At 34.3% G+C, this 23,501-nt stretch overlaps 1 protein-coding gene across 13 annotated transcripts in view; it reads left to right on the top strand.

Moving 5' to 3' along the window:
• The window catches only part of ZNF644 (zinc finger protein 644), a 114,815-nt gene that overhangs the window by 83,110 nt on the left and 8,204 nt on the right, over nt 1-23,501 (top strand). For 10 of the 13 annotated variants that reach the window (XM_032637296.1, XM_032637362.1, XM_032637371.1 and 7 more), the window contains 2 exons: nt 8,545-11,585; nt 11,765-12,370. The exons of 2 other annotated variants lie outside the window; for them this stretch is intronic. In XM_032637296.1, coding sequence (XP_032493187.1) covers nt 8,545-11,585; nt 11,765-12,370 — 3,647 coding nt within the window. Of the gene's footprint in view, nt 1-6,520; nt 11,586-11,764; nt 12,371-23,501 lie in introns of those variants that run through there. One more of the 13 variants, XM_032637286.1, reaches the window with a different exon arrangement.

Raw genomic sequence — 23,501 nt, 5'->3', positions numbered from 1 at the left:
TGTTCTAGCACCAGCAACTCTTAAGATATGCTTCTTCCTATGGCTCTTTATCTTCTGCTTATTTATCCTGTTTATTATACCCTGGGAGTAGTGTAAGTTCTCAGGTATCTCCTCCCAGAATACATTTCTGCTTGTAAGGGAGGGTCTCCATTATCATTAGGAGCAGTACACAAATTCAGTGTCATCATTCTGTACATGAAGCAAGTTAATGGCAAGGATCATGGGGAATGAACACTTAATGATTAATTACTAAATAACAGGCCCTTTGCTACATGTTTTATGTACATTGTCTTATTTAATCCTTACAATCCTATAAGAAGGTTCCACTCTTATTTTATTGATGAAGCAACTTGAAGTTGAAGGAAAGTGGAGTAACTTTGTCCTAATACGCTAGACGTTGTGGAGCTATTTCTCAAACCCAGGCAGGTCTGCCTCCAAAGAGGGATTGTCTTGGCACTGCACTATAAAATTTATCTAAAACTCTCTCTTTTCTGTTAGGCTTTTCTTAGCCATGGTATTTTATAGGACCTTCTACTTCCTCTGAACTGTAGACTAATATTATTATTAAATAATTCATATTACTCACTGGGGAAATAATGTATTGCTTTTTATTGATAGCAGTATTTTATACTTATGTGTCCTATATAGTCTTCCTCAGATAGCAGTACAGTTAAAAAAAAAAAAAAAAAACTACCAACAATACCATTTGGATAGTTAGAGTTACGAATAATTAAAATTTTCCATGAAATACCTCAATATTAAATATGCTTCAGTCTTCTTTTATAAAACAGTAATGTGCTATTGATAACATTTTGGTTTTATGAATTTGGTAATATGGAAACCAAACATTCTGTCTCTCATGGTTCAAAATTGCTACTCTTGACCATGACCTCAGTCTCTCTCCATATGAGTAAACCTCAAGGAAATTCTGCAGCTTGCAGGATCTCAGTTCCCCCACCAGGGATTGAACCCAGGCCGTGGCAGTAAGAGCACGGAATCCAAACCAGTAAACCACCATGGAACTCCACGTTTGATTATCAATAAGTACTTGCATTTTCTAAATATAATGTAGTGTTTTCTGTAACGTTTTGGTGAAATTTTGTAATTACTTAAATTCATAATAAATAAATGCTTCTGGTTTTATAATTAAAACTCCAGAATTGAACATGCAGTAAGTAAAAACTTGTTAGGTCAAATGTAAAATCAGAAAAAAAGCAGTGGCTGGTTTGTGATTTGCCTTTACAAAAATCATTCTTTCTTTTTTTTTAAGGACAGTGATATGAGAGAGGTGCATACTTTCTTTTAAGGAAAGCAAATTTCTTATATTTGAATTTTTTACCATCCTAAATGAAGATAATTATAGAGTAGTGATTACCTTGGAATATTTTTCTCAGAAGATAATTGGAATTTTGTAGGCTGATTTTAGAGAAAGGAAAGAAGAAAAGTTGAGTAAATGGTAATATCAGTAAGAGAATTCATGTTTAATAAATATATTATTTTGTAGAAAATAGAACTTCTGTGTTTTTTTTGTTTTTCTAGTTCTCAATGAAAGTGCCCCACTTTCCCATCTAAATATATATAAATTTGAATTTACTTAATAGAGTTTAAATGTATAATATAGGTGAAAGGTTAATTACAGAATTACAGAATTTTTTGTATGTGATCTGAACCCCCCTTTCAATAAAATGAAATTGTAATTTAGGGAAATAATTTATTCTCCAGATGTGAGAATGTTCTTGTTTACTTCCCATTAGACCATAAACAATTTTGTGTTTCCTAAATATGATTAAATAATATATGATTGGCAAATGAATTAATGGAACTTTTATAATGAGAATTTTACCGTAACCATTGAGATCTACAAAAGTTTTTTTTTTTAAATACATACAGTTGAATATTTGAAGCTCTGAATTTGAAAGAGTTATCAAAATTGTTTGAGTGTAGAAAGAAACCAGCATAACATTTCTTATGTTCCAGGCTATATATTAAGGCACAAATTATCTCCTCAACTGTTGTAAGGAGTTCTTTCAAAGCCACGATTGTTTGCATTTGCAGTCATGTCACTAACTTTGATGTGCTTATTCTAATGGACCTTGATCCTATGGAATTGCATATGTCTGGGGCAGAAGTTACATCAGCAGCACTTAGAACATTGTAAATTTTTGAGTTCTTGAACAAATTCCTGGCCTTCCCTGAATAACCACTAGGCAAAAAGACATCTGACATTGATACTGATTCTGTACTCAAAAATTTCCTTTCTCGTATTCCTCGTTTCTTGCTGATTATTGTCAAGTGTATAGGCACAGTAGTGTTTTAATGGTGAATTTCTCTTTGCCCGTAAGAATTATTTCTTCTCTGAAGCAGTTCATTCCATATGCATATATAATATTTATCTTACCACTTTGGGTATTATCTCTGTTTTCACTTCTAATATAATTATATGTTTTGTCTTCCTAGGACTTCTGACACTTGTACTTCTTTTGCACTTATTGGACGTGGTGGGTTAATAAATATCTCAAAATTAAGCAGAAACAGCAAACTCATCATAAACTGAAGAACACAAAGACCCAAAGTAAAATAATAATTTATGGCAGTTTAATACTCTATTGGTGGAGGGCAGAGTTGACACAGTACCTCTGTAGTGTGGAATTGACACATTTTTGACTCATGTTAATTATAAAATTGTGATCAAAAGTTTGATTGGTTTGAAAGTCATATGAAGGAAGTTATCACGCATTTTAATTTTTAAAGACATGAATTGTTCTTGTTGGAGCTGTGTGCATATGTGTGTCATTTACCCTATCAAAACTGAGATGGTCGGTTATCTTGTTCTGACTATATGGAAGCATGAACAACACAACAGTCAGTCATTCCGTGCTGAATATGACTTAGCACTCTCCTTTGGTTGCAGCTGCAGTTTATTACCTTGCCTCTTCCAATTGCAAAGTTCTTCATTAGGAAATTAACCTTTTATTAATAAATGTCCATTTGTTTTTCTACTACTGTTGCTTCTCATTATTACATGATTTTGCCAGGTTGTTAAAGTTATGCCTTTGTGGGCCCCTTTCTTTTATCCTCCTTGCATTACCTGCTTCAGTTTGCCGTATAGCAGCTTCTTGAGATGTGTCAAACTATGTGTAGTATTTAGTGTTATTTTTCAACAAGAATCGCTTTGTGTTATTACGTTATTTATGAGCTAGTACCTTACTGTTTGTAACATCTTTCTATTAAATAATGAGGATAATACATGGCATCAGGGACAAAACTATTCAACAAATTCAATGTAATTTGGTGGTAGGTGGTACAATTAGATCGTTAGTTTGTCATGGCAGTGCCACATGCTGCTGGCAAGAAAGCATTATGTTCCCGCTATTTTTTATTTTTGGTGTTGCCAATAGAAAAAACCTCTGTACATCGAGTTTTCGGGATGCATATAGCTCTGTGACCTCAGTGTGTTAGTCATTTAGTACCATATTTCATTGCTCAAGAATCAGCTTATCAAATATTACAACTAAAGGATTATTTCAGGTAATTTTGAATTTAGAGAATATTTTTAAAGTTCAATAGTATAAATTTAACTTGTTTTTAGCTCATTATTTCAAATAATGTTAATAGTGTAATAACCAAACATTAAACATACATAGTACATATGAGAAAGGACCTTAGAAATCATCTTATCCAATCTCCAGTGCCGTATTTCCTTCTACAGTGTTCTGACAAATAGTCCAACCTGCTGAGCCATTCAGTCCACTCTTTTGTAAGACAACCCATTGAAATGCTGAATGGTTCCTGTTTCTAGTTTTTCTTAATCTTGAGATAAAATCCACATCTTTATGATTCAAGCATATTGATTATATGTTTTTTCTTCTGTATGCCAAACCTTCAAACATTTGAAGATTGCTAATTGCATTGGCTAATTGTTGGATTAAACTTGCCAGGTTTTCTCTTCATTCTTCATGTTATATGCTGGGTACCCTTACAAATGTTCAGTATTTTTTTAGAGTTTCTTGTCAATGTGACATACAGCTTAGGATACTACCTGGATGATATCATTATATATGGTATACTCGGTCTTCACTAGCATTGTATGCTAGGTGAGACAGGTATATATATTTGTACATTGTGTATAGTATATATATGCTTAAATACTGAAGTAATTTTAGATGTAATATTTCAGTTAATTGAGGTTTTTTTTGCAATTAGAATGACAGTTGTGAATGGTTTTCTCTTCTTGAACCAATCTCAGATTATGACTAACTGAAGTTGTCGTGTGTTTTCAAGGATAATTTAAATGAACATGGAGTTTGTGAAAATCTGACAGATCTTAACTCTAACTCAGCTAGTGGGCAACATTATAATTTATTTATAGCTATGCAATGTAGTTATTAATGAACTAATGTAGAGTGAGGGCAAATTGTACTATATTTTTTGTGAAATTATACTACATGACAGAGGTTGGTATTATGTAATAAGTACCCACAAAATATTAACCTACTTGCAATAAATACAATTAATATTGTACATAAAAGAATGGAATTAAGCTAATTTTCTATCAGAACAGAATTATTCATGAACAGGAAGTGGACAGCATAGATTTGATGACAGGAAGGTTGTATCTAATCTGAATTACTGAGTGACCTAGGAAGCTTGCTCACAGGGATTACAGAATAATTATGTTAATATGCAATTATCACCTCATTTTTTCTGTAGTAACCTCAAGATGTAGTGTGGTGAGGGTGTTATAGCAAGTGCTGATAGTTTGCAAAAATACTGATGTTTGAGATTTCTGAGACAATAAGTCTAGCTTGAGGCATATAAGTGATGATGTCATCTTGAAGACAGATCTGACCTTTGTACTTTTTTTTAATGCTCACAGTATATAACTACAGGCAGTTATAGCTGTAGAACTCATTATGATTTTCCAGAACCTGAAATATGTTTTATGTAGATTTAAAATTCCATTTGCAGCTTTTTATAAAGTATGTGAATTTTTTTAAAGAACATTTTAAAATTCAGTTAATAGAAAAATTGTGGTTATACGATTACATGGAGGAGGACACAGTGATAGTATCTAAACATTTAATAAAAAGATCCTAAGTGATACAGCAATTTCATTGAAATTTAGAGAGGCCAAACAATATAACATTAATTTGTTTATTTTAATTCATTAGTTTCTCCTTTTTAAACTTAATGAATAATGCCTACCTTCAAATATGCCCCTTCCTTTGTTATATTAACGTAACCTAGTATTTATGACTCTTTTATATATATTCAACTATATAAAGGTGGTTGAAAAACTGTTCAAGACAGTGTGAAATTAACTTATAGGTCAAATGCTTTCTTGCCTGGATACTCCATAAGCATCCTGAATGTAGGGAAATAATTTTTGATGTCAAAATTCTGGGTCAGTGCAACACATTTTGATGATCCATTGTTCTATATTGTATCTCAGTGCAATAGCTCTGAGTCTTGAATACTGTTAAGAAAAAATGTATCTTGAACACTTTCATTTACAGAAATATATTCTGAAAATTAAGCCAGGAGAATTTTTTATTGTTGCTAAAATACTAGCTTACTGATTCAGCCTCTTGTAGCATATTTTTAAACTGATGCAGTATATTTTTAATATTAATGTGCTAATAAAAATTTTTTCTGAAAAAGAATAACTCCTCTATTTTTGAGCAGAGATAGTCAATTTGGAGGCAAGTAAGGTGTATTTCACTATGTAGATGTAAAGGAAAACTTTGACTGTTAAAGACCTCATTTTATATTTTCACAATATTTAATTTGATCTTCTGTTTTTCTTTTTACTACATGTGCTTTGTATATTTAAAAATCTGTTATTCTTTCTATGTTTTTGAGCAAAACCCTTTGATATCTTCAAACTTTGAACTTATGGAAGGCTCTTATAAAGCCATTCTGGTAATGAGGATGCAATCTCCAAGCTGACATGATATTCTCATAGTTTGTCACCCTGCTGTTCAGGGGGTACCAATGAAGTTGCTTTAAATGGGAAGCGTCTGTTCCATCTCTGAACCTCTAACACCAGAACAGATGGGTGGAACATGGAACATGGAAGGTTTTACCTCTGAGGTGGTAACAGTGAAGCCACTCATTAACACTGAATTTACCACTTCGTTAGCAACGTTGCTTCCTGTTGAGAAAAGCTAATATAGGCTTTCAGATTGAGCATATATTTGTCTACCTCTGTGAATATAAGTAGGAAAAGAAGGTAAATGTCTTTCAGGCTAGTTTTTTTTTTTTAATCTGTCATCCATTTCTGATTTATGAGGTTGTTCCTATTTGGGCATTTTACTTTTTCTACCTAACTTAATTAGAAATGTCAGGAACGGGTAATAGTATAGCATCAAGGTTTGCTTTTCTTTTCGTTGACATTTGCACACTCCTTCCTAACACATGTTTATGTGATGCCCATTTTTAACTTCTCTGTATGTGATGTAGAGACTCCTGCTGGGTGCTGCATTAGCACCATTTTGGAGTGATATCATTGAATATGATGTTATTTGAAGTCTATTTTTATTTCTGTAGAAATTTGCCAATCTCAGAACAGAATTCTAAGACCTATGACGGGCAGAAAAATAATTGTTGGTATAAATAAGAATGCCAAAGAAGGATATTTATAATATTTACTTGTAATATTTGTTGTATCAAGGAACACACTTGTGGAAAGAATAAGATCATATTTAAAAGTGCTGCTGAGTTGTGAAATAAGAAGAAAATAATTAGAAGCAATTCTTTTATTCTTTAACTGGATTTAATGTTTTACAAAGTATGTACTCGGTACCATAAAAGATATTAGAAATAATGAACTTTATTGCAAATGTTTTAATTTCTAAATAGCAATTGTAAATTCCTGCTGTTCTAAAATGATATTACTTGTTATACAAATTTAAAATACTGTAAAAGAAAAATGGAAGACCTTATTCTTTATCTGAGAGCAGGAACTATGTCTGTCATGTTCCCTACTGAATCCCTGGTACTAGAGCAGTGCCTGGCACATAGAATGGGCTCAGTAAACATTTGGAGAATGAATAAACTGTACTTGATACTATGTACGAAAGGAAAAGAAATATGGAATTTTCTGTCAGTACTTCGAATAATTAAATACATGGGGTTGCCAAATAGCGGGTTCTTTAAATCGCACTCGAGGATTATTGGATATTTTGAAGGCGTTGCTAAAACGGCTGAGTTAAGAAATCAGAACCATGATGGAATTTGCATTATTTGAATGAGATATCCGAATTTCATAGGAAGAAAACTGGTTTTCTTCTTATACTTCAGGAACTTTTGTTTTGATTTTGCAGTTGTGTTTGTGTTTTTATTCATTCACCACATTAGTCCTTTATTCAACAAATATTGCCTGAGCACTTATGCCAAGCATCCTGTTAGGTTCTAGAGGTATGAAGGTGACTAGGTCACTATCCCTGCCCTCAAAGAGCTTACATTCTTCCAAGAAGATAGGCAACTCCTGTATAATGTGGCCATTTCTAAGAGCAAAATAAGAACAGGGTACAAGGAAACTCTTCATAGTAGGGGCAATAATTATAGCCATGGTATGTATGTCTTCCAAACTTTCAGAAGTGTCCTTTCCTTTTAAAATATCCTGCTGTCTTCTCATAATGATTAAATATATTATCAAAAATGCCTAGAAAATATTGTCCACATTTTATATGAAATAAACTAAAAACTTAACATACATTTATGATGTTTCAGAGTAGAGTAAAAAATTTTAGGTTGTTGCAGTAGACTGTCAGATCATAAATAGGATAACTGCCTGTAGGGAATGCCTAGAATTTGGGGTTCAAGGTTATGAAAGTTTAAAGAAACATGGAACTTCATTAATTTTAACTTTACTAATTTAGAATGAAGGATATTTTATATAAGCAATGAATGAAACCCAGTGAATGAGACATTTCTTAAATTAGTCGAATTTTAGGAGAATGTGAAACACTGAGAGCAAAGCAGTCTTATTTTAAATAAAAAATGCTGTTTCATACATTAGCCATTGATGTTGATAGCACATTGTACATTCAAGTAAGCTTCTCTACTGACTGGTATTTTGTTACCTTCCTCTGGGAATGGACTTTTAAGTGACAAAACTTTTACTTTTCTGCAATATTTAACAATTTACATTATTCTCTAGTGTAGAATGTCCCTTAATAAATCTACTTAAGTGAGATAATTTTATTAGCAATCTGTATATGAGATTTTAGATTTTTTTAAGTCTGTAGCATATTCATTTATATTATGTGTGTCTGTGTGTGTTTGTTTATGTTACTTTGCCCTACATTTTGTATATATGCAGTTTTGGGTTGTTACCTAGCACAAAGGAAAGATTAACCGCTGCAGCCCTTTAAAAATCTTTCCATTTTTTTAAAGTGTTTCTTCATCCTTGAAAAATTATTGGGATCTTAGTATAAAAAGTAGAATTAAGCTACTAAAAATGTGTACTTTTAACTCTCCATACGTTCTAATAATATTCTTTCTTTCATGCAAATCTAAATTTTTTTTTCCATTTTCTAGACTAAATGTGTTAAATGGACTTGCCAACAATATGGATGACTTGAAGATAAACACCGATATTACTGGTGCTAAAGAAGAACTCCTAGATGACAACAGTTTTATATCAGACAAAGAGAGTGGAGTTCATAAACCAAAAGATTGTCAAACATCATTTCAGAAAAACAATACATTCACTCTGCCTGAAGAACTGTCAAAGGACAAATCTGAAAAAGCCTTAAGTGGAGGCCAGTCTACTCTATTTATACATGCTGGTGCTCCTACTGTTTCTAGTGAAAACTTTATCTTGCCTAAAGGAGCTGCTGTTAATGGACCAGTTTCACACTCCTCCTTAACTAAGACTTCCAATATGAATAAAGGCAGTGTTTCATTAACCACTGGACAGCCTGTGGATCAGCCAACGACAGAATCTTGTTCAACTTTGAAGGTGGCAGCTGATCTTCAGCTCTCTACACCACAGAAAGCAAGTCAACACCAAGTTTTATTTTTGTTATCAGATGTAGCACATGCTAAGAATCCAACCCATTCCATTAAAAAACTACCTACCTCTGCTTCAATTGGTTGTGACATTCAGAATTCAGTAGGGAGTAATATAAAGTCAGATAGCACTTTAATAAATCAAGTAGAGGTGGGTGAGGATAGTGAAGATTTATTGGTAAAAGATGATTGTGTCAGTACATTAACAGGAATTTCCTCAGGTACAGATGAATTTAGGTCAGAAAATGATACAAACTGGGACCCCCAAAAAGAGTTCATTCAGTTTCTTATGACGAATGAAGACACAGTGGATAAAGCTCCAGTTCACTCTAAAGTAGGTCTAGAAAAAAAGAGAAAGCGAAAAATGGATGTAAGCAAGATTACTCGTTATACTGAGGATTGCTTTAATGATTCTAACTGTGTACCCAATAAATCAAAAATGCTAGAAGTAGACTTTATGGAACAGAATGAAGAACTGCAAGCAGTAGACTCACAGAAATATACATTATCAAAAGTGAAACCTGAATCAACCGATGAAGACTTGGAATCTGTGGATACTTTTCAACATCTAATTTATAATCCAGATAAGTGCGGAGAAGACAGTTCACCTGTTCATACTGGCACTTTTCTTTCAAATACCTTAAAAAAGAAATGTGAAGAAAGTGATTCCGAGTCACCTGCTACTTTCAGCACCGAAGAGCCATCATTTTACCCCTGTACAAAGTGCAATGTGAATTTTAGGGAGAAAAAGCATCTCCACAGGCATATGATGTATCATTTAGATGGAAATAGTCACTTTCGACATCTTAACGTCCCAAGGCCATATGCTTGTAGAGAATGTGGACGGACATTTCGAGATCGGAACTCGCTACTAAAGCATATGATTATTCACCAAGAAAGAAGACAGAAATTAATGGAGGAAATTCGTGAATTGAAAGAACTTCAGGATGAAGGAAGAAGTGCACGATTACAATGCCCTCAGTGTGTGTTTGGTACCAATTGCCCTAAAACATTTGTGCAACATGCTAAAACCCATGAAAAAGATAAAAGGTACTACTGCTGTGAAGAGTGTAACTTTATGGCAGTGACAGAAAATGAATTGGAATGCCATCGAGGAATTGCCCATGGAGCAGTGGTAAAATGCCCTATTGTCAGTTCTGATGTAGCCCAGAGAAAAACGCAAAAAAAGACTTTCATGAAGGACCCCGTTATAGGATCATCAAAAAAATCAGCTACCTATATATGTAAGATGTGTCCTTTTACTACTTCAGCCAGGAGTATTTTAAAAAAACACATGGAGTACTTGCATTCATCATCATGCATTGATTCATTTGGCAGTCCTCTTGGACTTGATAAAAGAAAAAGCGACGTAATCGAAGAACCTATAGATACTGATAGTCCTAAACCATTAACTAAACAACAGTCAACAACATTTCCAAAGAACTCTGCTTTAAAACAAGATGTAAAGCGAACATTTGGATCATCCTCACAATCAAGTAATTTTTCAAAATTCCATAAGCGGCCACACAGAATACAAAAAGCTCGGAAAAGCATTGCCCAGTCAGGTGTAAATGTGTGCAATCAAAACAATTCTCCTCACAAGACTGTTATGATTAAAAGCAGCATTGACCAAAAACCTAAGTATTTCCATCAGGCAGCAAAAGAAAAATCTAATGCCAAGGCAAATAGCAACTATTTATATAGACATAAATATGAAAACTACAGGATGATCAAAAAATCAGGTGAATCATATCCTCTGCATTTCAAAAAAGAGGAAGCTAGTTCGTTAAATTCTTTACATCTGTTTTCATCATCAAGTAATTCTCACAACAATAGTTTTATTTCAGACCCTCATAACTCTGATACCAAAAGGCCAGAAAGCTTCAGAGACCACAGGCGTGTAGCTGTAAAGAGAGTAGTTAAGGAATCTAAGAAGCAAAGTTCTGTTGGAGGAGAAGACTTGGATAGCTATCCAGATTTCTTGCATAAAATGACCGTTGTTGTTCTGCAAAAACTTAATTCTGCTGAAAAGAAAGATAGCTATGAAACAGAAGATGAAAGTTCCTGGGACAATGTTGAGCTAGGTGACTACACTACACAGACTATAGAAGATGAAACCTATAATGATATTAATCAAGAACATGTAAACCTATTCCCTCTATTTAAAAGCAAGGTGGAAAGTCAAGAGCCTGGAGAAAATGCTACACTTAGTTATGATCAAAACGATGGCTTTTATTTTGAGTATTATGAAGATGCTGGAACTAATAACTTTTTGCATGAGATACATGATCCTCAGCATTTAGAAAATGCAGAAACTTCATTGTCAAAGCATAGTTCTGTTTTTCACTGGACTGATTTGTCTCTTGAGAAGAAATCGTGTCCTTACTGCCCAGCAACATTTGAAACAGGCGTTGGGTTGTCAAATCATGTCCGGGGACATCTTCACAGAGCAGGATTAAGCTATGAAGCCCGTCATGTTGTATCACCAGAACAAATAGCCACAAGTGACAAAATGCAACATTTCAAAAGAACTGGCACAGGAACACCTGTTAAGCGAGTTAGAAAAGGTAAGTTTTCATGCAGATAATTTGGGCTAATACGTCCATATTCGAATTCAAAGGATTTGAAGGGTTTGCTCAAATTTGGCCTTTATTAGAATCACATAATTTCATATTTCAGAGTTAATTTGTTTTAAGGTGGTCAATTTATTAAAAATTCTGATATTACTCTTAAATTTTTCTTTTAGCGATAGAGAAGTCTGAAACCACTTCTGAACACACTTGTCAGCTCTGTGGTGGTTGGTTTGATACTAAAATTGGATTATCAAATCATGTTAGAGGCCACCTGAAAAGACTTGGAAAGACCAAGTGGGATGCTCACAAATCTCCAATCTGTGTTCTGAATGAGATGATGCAAAATGAAGAAAAATATGAAAAAATCTTAAAGGCATTGAACAGTCGTCGTATTATTCCTAGACCATTTGTAGCTCAAAAACTTGCATCAAGTGATGACTTTCTATCTCAAAATGTTATACCTCTTGAAGCATACCGTAATGGCCTAAAGACTGAAGCTTTATCAGTGTCTGCATCAGAGGAAGAAGGGCTGAGTTTCTTAAATGAATATGATGAAACAAAGCCAGAACTGCCTAGTGGAAAAAAGAATCAGTCTCTTACACTGATAGAACTGCTTAAAAATAAAAGGATGGGAGAAGAAAAGAATTCTTCTATTTCTCCTCAAAAGATCCATAATCAAACTGCAAGAAAGAGATTTGTTCAGAAATGTGTTCTTCCACTAAATGAAGATAGTCCATTGATGTATCAACCACAAAAAATGGACTTCACTATGCACTCAGGTAAGAGGACATTTATGACTATCTTACATAATTTAAACACAGTTAATGTTTACCTTAGTGGAATATGTGTCAAAAATACTTTTTCAGAATCCTTTTATTTAAGCTGCTTTTTTGCAGAGCAGAGATTGGTTATACTGTTATTTCTGTATAAATCATCAGTTGATGTTCATCAGCACTGAATTCTCTGTACCTCATCTCTTGGTCACAATGCAAGGTGAGAACAAAAGCAAAAACAAAAAGCTGATCTGTAAAAATAAAATTTGTCACGGACGGGGGATGGTTCTTTGGATGGGAGGTTGATGTTGTTTAGAAGCATAGTGTTACTAAAAAGCCTGTCATATTTTTGCCAGTGCTCCAAAGTGATACTATTTTCAAGATTTTAGTTGTCGGTTTTCCTACTGCTTGGGTAAAACGAAACAGACTCTTTAAACTGAATGGATTGGTGTCTGTTGTGTGTTGTGATTAACCCAAAGAAACTTCTCCCTCTCCAATTCCTCATTGTATTGTGGGATAGTTTGTTTTTGGAGGACTGTTGTGAGTAGAAAACATTTGTTTGGGGTTTTAGATTTTACTATAGTGTTCTAGTAGAACAAAACAGATGGTTTAGCTTAGTGGTTATGCACCCATAGTTTTTCCTTTTCAAAGGAATATTTTGTATGTATTGGCAAGTGATGTGGCAGATAAAAAGTTGCCATACTTTATTTGGTATTGCTAAGTCTGGTTTATACTTTTAGACTAGAGAAATGTTGTGTCTGTATAGGTTTCTTTTGGAGGTTAAGAATGTTGGAGATAAATTTAGATGATCTCATAATTTTAGCACTGGGTTGAATGTATCTAAGGTAAAAGTAACTGGTCAATGGATTAATAATGAATAAAATTACTGTAATGCTGGTTTGTTTACTTTGGGCAGACACTGGGATATTCCAAATATTTGTAATGCAGTGTTGATTTGAGGAAAGACTGCCTTGTATTTTAAGTGGTCTGAAAAACAATTTATCTTGTATGGGCTTCTGGTTAATAGGGCTCTTTCTTTTGTACGAAGAGAGTCTTTCAAAGATAACTTTTCAGCATTTTTCAGAGGGATAGGAAGATGTGTCAGCTGTGTTGGCCAGGATATAGTACACTTCAGAGAGGGAAAGCATATTTGTGGCTATAACAATAATGTTGAAGAAACCAATTGAAACATGTTGGGGGCGTGAGGGTTGTCTGAGAAGTTAGGAGTTTCTTATTGTTTCAGCATGTTTACTGTGATGACTAAGATGTTAGCTTGTTGATCATTTATTTAGCACAAAGATTTTAGCAAAATACTTCAGATCATTAACTTTCATTATTAATTGTGCATTCAGAGTAATGAACATAAAATGCCCTGAATAAAATGTTGTGTCTAACAGCTGTTCAGTGGTGTGTTTTACCACCTTTTCTCCCAGCCTTCATCAGAAAGGCTTTTTTTAGTATTGAGCCTTTTAAGGTTTTGTGGGTAAAACACTTTAATTACCACTTTGTCAACTAGACTTTTTAGTTTTTTTTTTTATTGGTAATGTTGTAAACTTTGAAACTTCTCAACAGAACTGTGCTATTCAAATCATAGGATTGTATTTTAGGTTTAGGAAATGATCTGCGTAACACAGAAATCTGCAAGAAAGTGATAATAGGTATTAACTCCAGAGGAGCTCAGGGGTTCAAGACACTCCTCCTTCTACCTTTCCAAAGAGCATGGGTTGGCTCTAAATACTAACTACAGACTAATAATAGGTAACTTAATTTCCCCTCCTTATCTTAAGCTAATTCAATGAACGTTTTTTAAAACCATCTTTATTGTGGTACTTTTTTTCACGCTTTTACCTAAGAAAATTTCACTTTTTGAAGTGAGAACTGGATTATAGTTTTCTTTTGAATGATAGGTATGCCTGTGAAGCTTAGAACATGTGTGCATTGCAATACGACGTTTACAAGTGCTGTTAGCCTGTCCAACCACTTACGCGCTTATGCACGAAAGAAGAGTGCTGGACTTTTGACTGGTACAGGTATGTTTGAACAGATAACACAGCAAGTCTGTTTGATACAATACACTTTTTTTTTCTCACCAGACTGGTGCTAGTTCAGATGATATTTATAGCTTTCTTTTGTAAGCAGCAGTTGAGTCTGAATAAACATTAAATTTCAGCAACTTGTAAACTGTTGGATATAATTTTAAGCAAGTTATTCTTTTTCATTTAGCTCTTATGGCTTGATTTGAGGAAAAAGGTAACCTAATAGAGGTGTGGAACTTTTGAGTCTACATTATTCTTATTGATTTTTAAATTATGCCATTTTTGATTTTTAAATTTATTTTTGTTAGTAGATTCTAGTAAGACACCTCTCTTTGGTAAAAAAGATTGTAGTTCTAGCTTCGGGAAATGCTTTGTTAGGCAAAGAAATTATAGTGAAATTTCAAATATGTAACTGAATTAGAAAACTAAGCAAACTAATGAGTCTTCATTAGTCTATAGATAAACTTTTTGAAGGGGCAGGCCTTAATAATGGCCCGTGTTGACAACTGAATATTTTTCTTTTAATGCCCCTAAGCTATATTTAGGATTAATAAATATAGCTGTGCACATAAATGTTAGCATGCACATTTCTGTGTTATTTTTGGTTGGTTAGCCCAACCTTGCAGATACCTCTTCATACTGCTAGCTTGTGAAAATTTTATTAGCTTACTCATATGTAATACTGCTTCTTAAACCCTACAGAACGCCTTGCTCTTTTCGTTTGTAGCCTTTCAAGCTACCCTGCTTTAGCAAATCCCATGTCTCACATCTTAAAATATTCTCTCTTTTCTAAATAGATCTACATAAAATTCTTTTGCCTAAAATTCTCCTTCCAGTCTTTTTATTTCTCTTGCTCTTTTAGATCACTTCCTTCTGCTTTCTTCTAGTTGTTGTTTACCCAGCTTTTTTGTTCTTCCTCATGTCTTCCTATGGCTTACATCCAATATGTTCTTGCCACCAAAGAAACACTTGTATTCACACTAGTGTCTTTCTTTCTTCTGCTTCTTTGCTGTATCCTTTGACTTTATATATCAGTAACCAGGGATGACTGCTGACCATTTATATTCAAAGGAGGGGAATAGAGTGAGTTTTACTTTACTGGATTAGTCCTCCTACTGTGACATTTCAGTTACTCCTGCCTTCATCAGTCTTGGAAGGTAATTGCAGACATTAGAGGCAGGGAGGCAGTGAAAATAAGAGACTGTAGAAGCCGGAAATCATCATTATTGTTACCATAACCACTAACTTGTATTGAACACTTGTATGCGTCAGGCATTATGCTGTGCAGCTGATATGCATAACACTTAAACTTCACGACCACCGTTTCAGTTGTAAGTACTATAATTCTTTGCATTTTATAGGAAACTAGAGCTTTAGAGAACTTAAGCAAGTTGTCCAAACTTATGCAGTTAATAGTAGCAAACTTGAAATTCAAATCAGGGCTGTCTTACCCCTAGATCTTTGTTTTTAGTCACTATTACCTACCACATACAGGATGAAAGCAATTGAAAATCCTAAGATGAAGTCGGGTTCAAGGTGAGGACCATTGTGGTGCAGAGTCTAATTTCAAAGAGCAAGGAGGGGAGAGTTCTCTGGTGGCCTGGTGGTTAGGATTCCAGGCTTTCACTCCTGTGGCCCAGGTTCAATCCCTGGTCGGGGAACTGAGATCCCGTAAGCTGTATGGCATGGCCAAAAAAAATAAAAAGAAAGAAAGGAAAAGAAAAGAATAGGGCAGGGACCCAAGAAATGGTTAGGGCTGTATTCGATTTCAGAGGACTTTAGAAAATGTTCCATTCTGACCATTTGGGCACATTACATAAATATTCAATAAGGTAGATCTCTCCAGTCCAGTTTTTGTAGTCCATTAAAAAAAATGCCTTTATCTCATATGAAAATCCTTCAAAACATAGTATTAATTGCTTATAACTACAGATAATGACCCTCCATTGACCAGGGGTGCATTCTCATGAACTCTTTATCATCTAAAAAGTTTCATTAGTTGGGGAAAAAGTAATATAAGATTAATGAGGATACATTTTTATGGGCATCAGAAAAGGAGAGGCTATGTTTAAAATGTTATTAAACACTAACAAAATATCAGAAGTGTTAGGAAATATGAAATGTGTGTTAGGCAGTCCTAGGGCAAAAAGAAGGGAAATGAAAAGCTGAAGAAAGTCTAGGGTGGTATTTTCCACAGCCCCTACTCACTTTTAAGAAACATAAAAATCACATGCTCCCTTGGAAGTTCTGAAACTTTTCCCCTTGTTTTCAAAATCTTCTTGACCAGTAGAGCTACATAAAGGATATTTTTGCTGGTTATTCATGGCAGTAAGAAGTTTTTATGGGCTTTATGGGCTTTATTGTTTTCCAAGTGTAGAATTCTTTTTTTTTTTTTTTTTTTTCTGTATGCGGCCTCTCACTGTTGTGGCCTCTCCCGTTGCGGAGCACAGGCTCTGGACACGCAGGCTCAGCGGCCATGGCTCACGGGCCCAGCCGCTCCGCGGCATGTGGGACCTTCCCGGACCGGGGCACGAACCCGCGTCCCCTGCATCGGCAGGTGGACTCCCAACCACTGCGCCACCAGAGAAGCCCCCAAGTGTAGAATTCTGTATTATGTTTATAAACTCCAGATGCGTATTCTCTTCTTCCCTATCAGTTTCACTGGTATAAAGCAATGGTCCCAACCTGTTAGCCAGGAGGTTTCCACTGGGTTATTATAAGGGATTCATCAATTCATATGAGTAAAAGGCATTAGTTTTCAAGAATATGTAGATGCTGTTTTGATGACTAAAATACAAAATCATTTTTTAAAAAACTTACCTTAATCTAAGTATATCACAAAACTGAGACAATATAAAGGGAAAATAAGTAGAACTAAAGCCTCTGTGCTCCTGGTTCAAGCAGACTTGATTCATGTGAATTGTTAATTATGTGGCCTACTTCGGAAGAAAAAACTTAGATATCCCTGGATGAAATGGTAAAGGCCTGCTTGGTTACCTGTGATGGAATAAACTCCCAAGCCTTCTTAGAAACCACCAGCTCCTGGCCTCGTCTCTGGGAACTGGTGGCTTTTTGAGAAAGAGAAATATTCCAGCCAGCCTGAACAGAAGGAAAAGGATGCCCCTCTGTTTCTCTAATATTTATTTACTGATAACTCTAATACTTCTAATGTGACGGTTCTCAATCTTTGCGGGGGGGGCGGTTATTGACCCTTTTGAGATTTTGAAAGCTATGGGCCCCATCCCAGAAACATGCACTTATCATCCACAGATAAAAAGTTTTTATTATATGTAGGCGTTACATATCCCTTGAAGTTTATCATCCATGGGGCCTTCCTCTGGTGGAAAACTAAGAAAGAGGAGATGCCAAATAAAAATGAAGTGTAAAGAACACAAAACTGGGTTCTGGAGCCCTAAGAAATCTTTCTCTTTTTTTAAGAATTAGAAGATGCTTAAAATGCCAGAACTGTGTAACATCACACTAATTTATATGGTCACAGATATAAATCCTAACTTAACTAAAAGGAAATAATGAAGAAAGTAGGAAAGTTTTGGAATTAAAGACATGGAAGAGGTAGCCATACTTGGAGCAGAGTTCAATTGTCAAGAAAGAATAAACTTCACATATTTAAATTTTGCCCAATGCTGACCTAGTTTATTTATCATCCTTTGGGCAGGTTCAAATGAATTGTTTAATAATTTCCATGTGCCTTCAGTTGTGGATAATCATTTATGAAGCTGTTTTACTGAGGTTTTTTCTTTAGTGGATTTTTATCTAAAGAGACTAGTTCCAAAGGGTTTACTTTATATCCTACATTGCAAATTCAAGACATACTTCTTATTCAAGAATTTATTCTAGTTAATATAGACTGCACTATTGGAAGACTTATTTTTCAGGTTTTGTTCTCTTTAGATTGTTTTACATGCCCACACAGATTTCTTTTTCCTGGTTGATTCTTTATACAATCTAATAAGAACATTATTAATTTTCATTAAAAATTAGAAATTTCATACAATTTATATTAAATGCTTTTAGACTTTTTATTTTAACTGCTGGCTTTTTTGTGTTTAATTATATTTTAATTAAATGATATATTTTTCATACTGGCAGTATTAAGAACACAGTATATTTACTAAGTTATTAATAGAGTGATGGAGCCTAGTGCCTCTTTCACTCTCACGAGTGTCCTGGATTGCACAATAAATTATAGGGTCACCCTGGTTATTAAAATTTTTTAATATTTAAAATTATTCAAGGCAAAGTGTATTCTATCAACTTAATCTGCAATCAGGAACAACAAAAAATATTTTGCGGTCAGAGTAGCAGTCAATTTTTAACAGGTAAAGAAAGGGAAGTAATTGAAGTCCAAGTAGAGAGAATGCTGTGAAAGTAACTATATCAGTAAGTTGAATGCATGTTTGCACAGTGCTTTTCTGTGGTAACATAGCAATCTGTCATCTCCTAAAAAGAAAAAAAAAATAACAGTGGTATTCAACGTTTTTACTGGAATTCCATTTTACATCTTGACCTTGTATACAAACTCACATTCATACATATACACACTCACTTGTTCACTCATTCACTCACCTGAATTGAGTATGATACACTCTGACATTGTCTATTTTATTATTTTTAATTAAAAATAATAGTGGTCATGACCCAGTAAATTGATTTACTACCCACTAAGAAGTCACTACCCACAGATTGAAAACACTCCCCTTAAGCGTCTCTTTTAGAAACTGATACTGACTAGAATCAGCAACAGTAATAGTTTAGAAATCATAACACTCCTTCTGTGGCAGCAAGTGAATTTTCTTTACACATTGTATTCAAATGTTTAACTATAGATCGTATTTTTCAATCAGCTGCTCACCTTTGGTATTTAAAGTAAATTGGAAATTTCTAGCTACTTAAAATTAATGTAGGAAATATATTTTTACATATGCAAATATGTGCGGGGGGGGCTTCATTTAATTATCTTCAGAATACTTCCATAATAATATTTTGGAAGTAAAACATGATGGTTGCTGTTCTACAACAACAGACTCGTCATTATAATTAAAGAATGACTTTTCCAGTGGGAAAAAAATAACTCAAAGAAATTGATACTAGATCCTTTTCAGTCGGTAACACTAATGCAATATACCTACATTCTTTTTTAGTGAAGTCATTGTTTTATTTTTCATACCATCCACTTTTAAGCAGAATAGTAGATTATGTGTTACTTAATGGGATCTTTTGCCTGTTTTCAGCTTTAATGGTGTAATTGGCCATAGGGGCCTGCAACAACAAGTGCTAATGAACATATAACACAGTGCCAGGTGCTGAGTGGGTATATAAAAGGCACTAGAAAAATAATTCTTTTATTGTAGAAAGTGCTGTAGGAATTCATTCTGCTGTGAGGGAAAGAAAAAATAGTATTGTAAAAGCTTTTCAAGGTGTATTACTTGTCCTTTCATGAGTGTCTTCTGTGGTATCTTTTAAAATATTATAATATTGCATCTTCAAGAAACCACATCCTTTTATAGTGATTCATTCAACCTGAAAGAGTATAAGAAAATTTCAATCTTATTATGATTAAACTCTAAAGGAGCAAACCAGCTTCTAATTAAACCAAATACCTGGATAATTCCTCCAGAGTAGGCTGTATGAGGGATACACAATGAGATATGACCCTGTATTAAAGAACTTAGGAAAGCATTATTGGCAATACACACAAAACTATCAAAGTTAGAGAACTATGCAAGATACTGTACACATTAATAGTATATTGACTGTATGTGCTCTAGGAGTTCAAGTTGTTTGTTTAGTCTAGGCCTCCTTTCGAGGGGAGCTGGGAATTGAGTTTGTTTTTTCCTGCTGTTTTTTTACTGTTTGTCGCCTTGTTAAGTAGAGCCTCAAAAAGAAAGAAAAAGGAAGAAAAGATAGCTCATGCTGATATGTTTCTTACAATGTTTAAAGTGGGAGGGAAAAATAAAAACAGTAGTCAAATAAAATTTCCATTCATTCAACAAAAGTTTTAGCTGTTTATTGTTGTACCAGGACTGTGCTAGCTCTGAGGCTATAAAGACCCTGCACTCCAGCTGCGTAAACTTAATGATGGTGATCTGTTAGGACAAGGACAAATGTACTGTTGCAGAAAGCTTTGTAAGGTTTCAGCTAAACCCTGAACGTGAAGGTTGAGTAGTTTTAAACAGAAGAGATGAAGTAGGACCTTCCAGGTAGAGAGAACAACATAGCGTGGGATAAAGGGACGGAATTTGGAGTTCAAAAGGTGTTGGGAGAATCAGTTGTAGGTGTTTGGGAAGATGATAACACCAGAAAGGTGGGGTTGATGCTTTGAGTCCTTGCTAAAAAATTTAAGAAGTCATCGAAGAATTTTTTAAAATAAGGAAATGACGTGTTCAGATTTGTATTTGAAAAAGCTATTTCTCGTAACACTGAAAGATGGGTTTCTGTAGTTTCTTGGCTATAACTTATTCTGTGGTACTATCCTTCTTTTTTTTTTTTTTTTAACTGATGTGGTACTATTCTTCATTAAGAGTGTATGTCTGTATGTATTTGTCTGCCCAGTAATGTGTGATTTATTCAGGATTAGCAAGGTAGTGAGTGGTTCAAGTTGAGTAAATTTTCTGGATAATGGAAGACTAGTGTCAAAGTTGATTTCATCCTAACCATTTTTATGGTAGTGTTTCTAAAACGTTATTCTTGTTTTTGCCTTGCGAAACAGTGGACTGAATATAATTTAATTATTTGAGTATTTAGAGTCACGCTTACGGATGCTAATTGTTGTATTATGCCAGCAAAAATCGGGCTATTTGCCCACCATACTGAAAAGCGATTGGCTGATTCATTCACTAATTCAACAAGCATTTTTTTCAGCTTCTTGGTGGTTTATGCATTATGCTAAGTATTACAGAGATAAATTGGAACTTACAATATGGTAGAAGCGCATATATGCATAACTAATACAAAACAAATTTTAAGTGCCAAATTATAAGTGTGCATGAAATACTGTGGAAGTTAGGAGGAAGAGGAAGGTATTTTCAGCTAGACCAGGGCCCAGCAAGGCTTTTGGAAGTAGAATCTGATTTGGACCTTGAAAGATAGTTAATTGACATGAAAATGGGGGTCAGGGGTGGGGAAGGAGCATGCCTGGGAAGGAGCAACTTGGGACTGTGTGGAAAGTTTATTGAAAACACTAGGAAGTAGGAGATAAGGGAATAGAGTTGGACAGGTAAAGGACATAGAATGCTAGAATGCTAACCCATGATGCTGGAATTAATTTTGTAGGGAGGAGCCAGTAAAGGTTTTTTTTTTTTTAAGAATTTGTGTGAAGCTTTTAAAACTGTTTTTTAAATAAAAGTTAAAGGAGTTGGTGGGGAAGTGGAGAAATTGTAGATGAGGTCATTTTAGGAGTCCTGAACCAGGATAGTGGCAATAGGAATGTAAAGGAGGGATAGAAATGTCTGGATAATATTATGGAAGTTAAGTAAGCAGAACTTGGCAGATTAGTTAGAGGTACAAGAATAAGAGGAAAGAGATGGAGATGGGTCAAAGTTTTAAACCTTGTTATTGGGAAGATGGTTATACCAGTAGAGTTAACGAGTCTGCTACCGGGGTGTTTGGTAAGAGAACGGTGGGCTTCATTACTTCTCTGGCTGTCATTTATCTAGCAACACAACATCATCTAGGCATGTACTGTTAACAAAGCAAACAATCACACTTACTCAATCAGTAAGTTTGTTTTTGGGAGAATGGAGCCTAAGAGTTTTGTACTATTGTAGCATAAAATACTTACATTTTATTATGCCTGCTTTTGCTGATCATCGGTTATACAACTTAGGAATTCTACTTGATAATCTTTTTTGACCAATATTTTGTTTTTCATAAAAGTGTTAACTAGTCCCCTAGCGTTCCTATTGGTTCTGTTACTTACCAACTTTCAAGTTTTGTTTTGTTTTTTTAACAATTGACTTAATCTGGATATTTATGTTTGAATTTTTTTAACTTGTCTAATATCTTTACATCCTTAGTTGTAGTGTTGTGTTTGTTATGATTTATGTTCTGACATGAATCTCTTGAATGCTGTTTATAATCTGGATTAAAATTTAGTAGATTTTACAATAAAAAAGTATGTTCTGACCAGACCTAAACTGTAGGCAGATCTACTTCAAGTGACTTTATGGAAATAATAAAATAATACACAGATTTTCTCTTTTGGAGGTTAGGGCAAGAGGATGGCTTGCTGGAGACTGGTGGTCCCTCACTTAAGTAAGAAGTGGAAAAGTAGGATTTACTGTTTTTTTGTTGTGTCTGGAGTTTGAGGAATAAGGTTAATTCTTGCTGTCCAGTGTTTAAAGTCTATATTAAATTGTGGCCTTAGCTGGAAGTTAGCTAAACCAGAAATTACCTAGTCAACACTGTGTTTGTTAATAGTTCAGATTTTGGCTGGAATGTAAAAAAATACTTCAGAATTATAAAAAGCCAAATCAGATCTATTGGGATTATAGATTTGTGATATTTAGATTTACTCATGATTATTATGAACTCTATCTAATTTAAGTTGAACATGATTATATTAAAGATAAGTTAACAAATTTTTAGGTAAGGTCATTTCCTTACTTAACTAATTTTGAACAGGAACAATCATTTAGTTACTTCTACTAAATATGAAGTGGTAATTTGGAAATACACTTTTAGAGGGCAGGGAGTGTGATTATATTCAGGTGATTCTAAACAAATGTGATTTAGAGCAGATTTGCCATTGTGTATTTTAATGTTTATTCCAATTTTAGATATGTCTTTGTCTTAGAAAAGTGGTTGATATTCAATGCCTATTGGGTTTAGTAAAACAGCATGCAAATCCAACCTACCTTAAGGAGAAATTTTAAGTTTTTTTTTCTTACCTGTTACCACAGGTACCTGTTAACTCTTAATTGAACAATAAACAGCTTATACCTGGGGGATTGTTAGTTTTTAGCTTTTTGCAACCTAAAAAAAACTAGTCTGCCTCCAATTTCTGTTTATAAAGATGTGTGATAAAGTTTCATATTTATGTTTAGCTTTTCCCTTCACATTGATAATGCTCAAAGTATCAT

Source organism: Phocoena sinus, chromosome 1 (genome assembly GCF_008692025.1).
Source record: "Phocoena sinus isolate mPhoSin1 chromosome 1, mPhoSin1.pri, whole genome shotgun sequence".
Classification (NCBI taxonomy): Eukaryota; Metazoa; Chordata; class Mammalia; order Artiodactyla; family Phocoenidae; genus Phocoena; species Phocoena sinus.
This window is presented reverse-complemented; position numbering and strand designations above follow the sequence as displayed.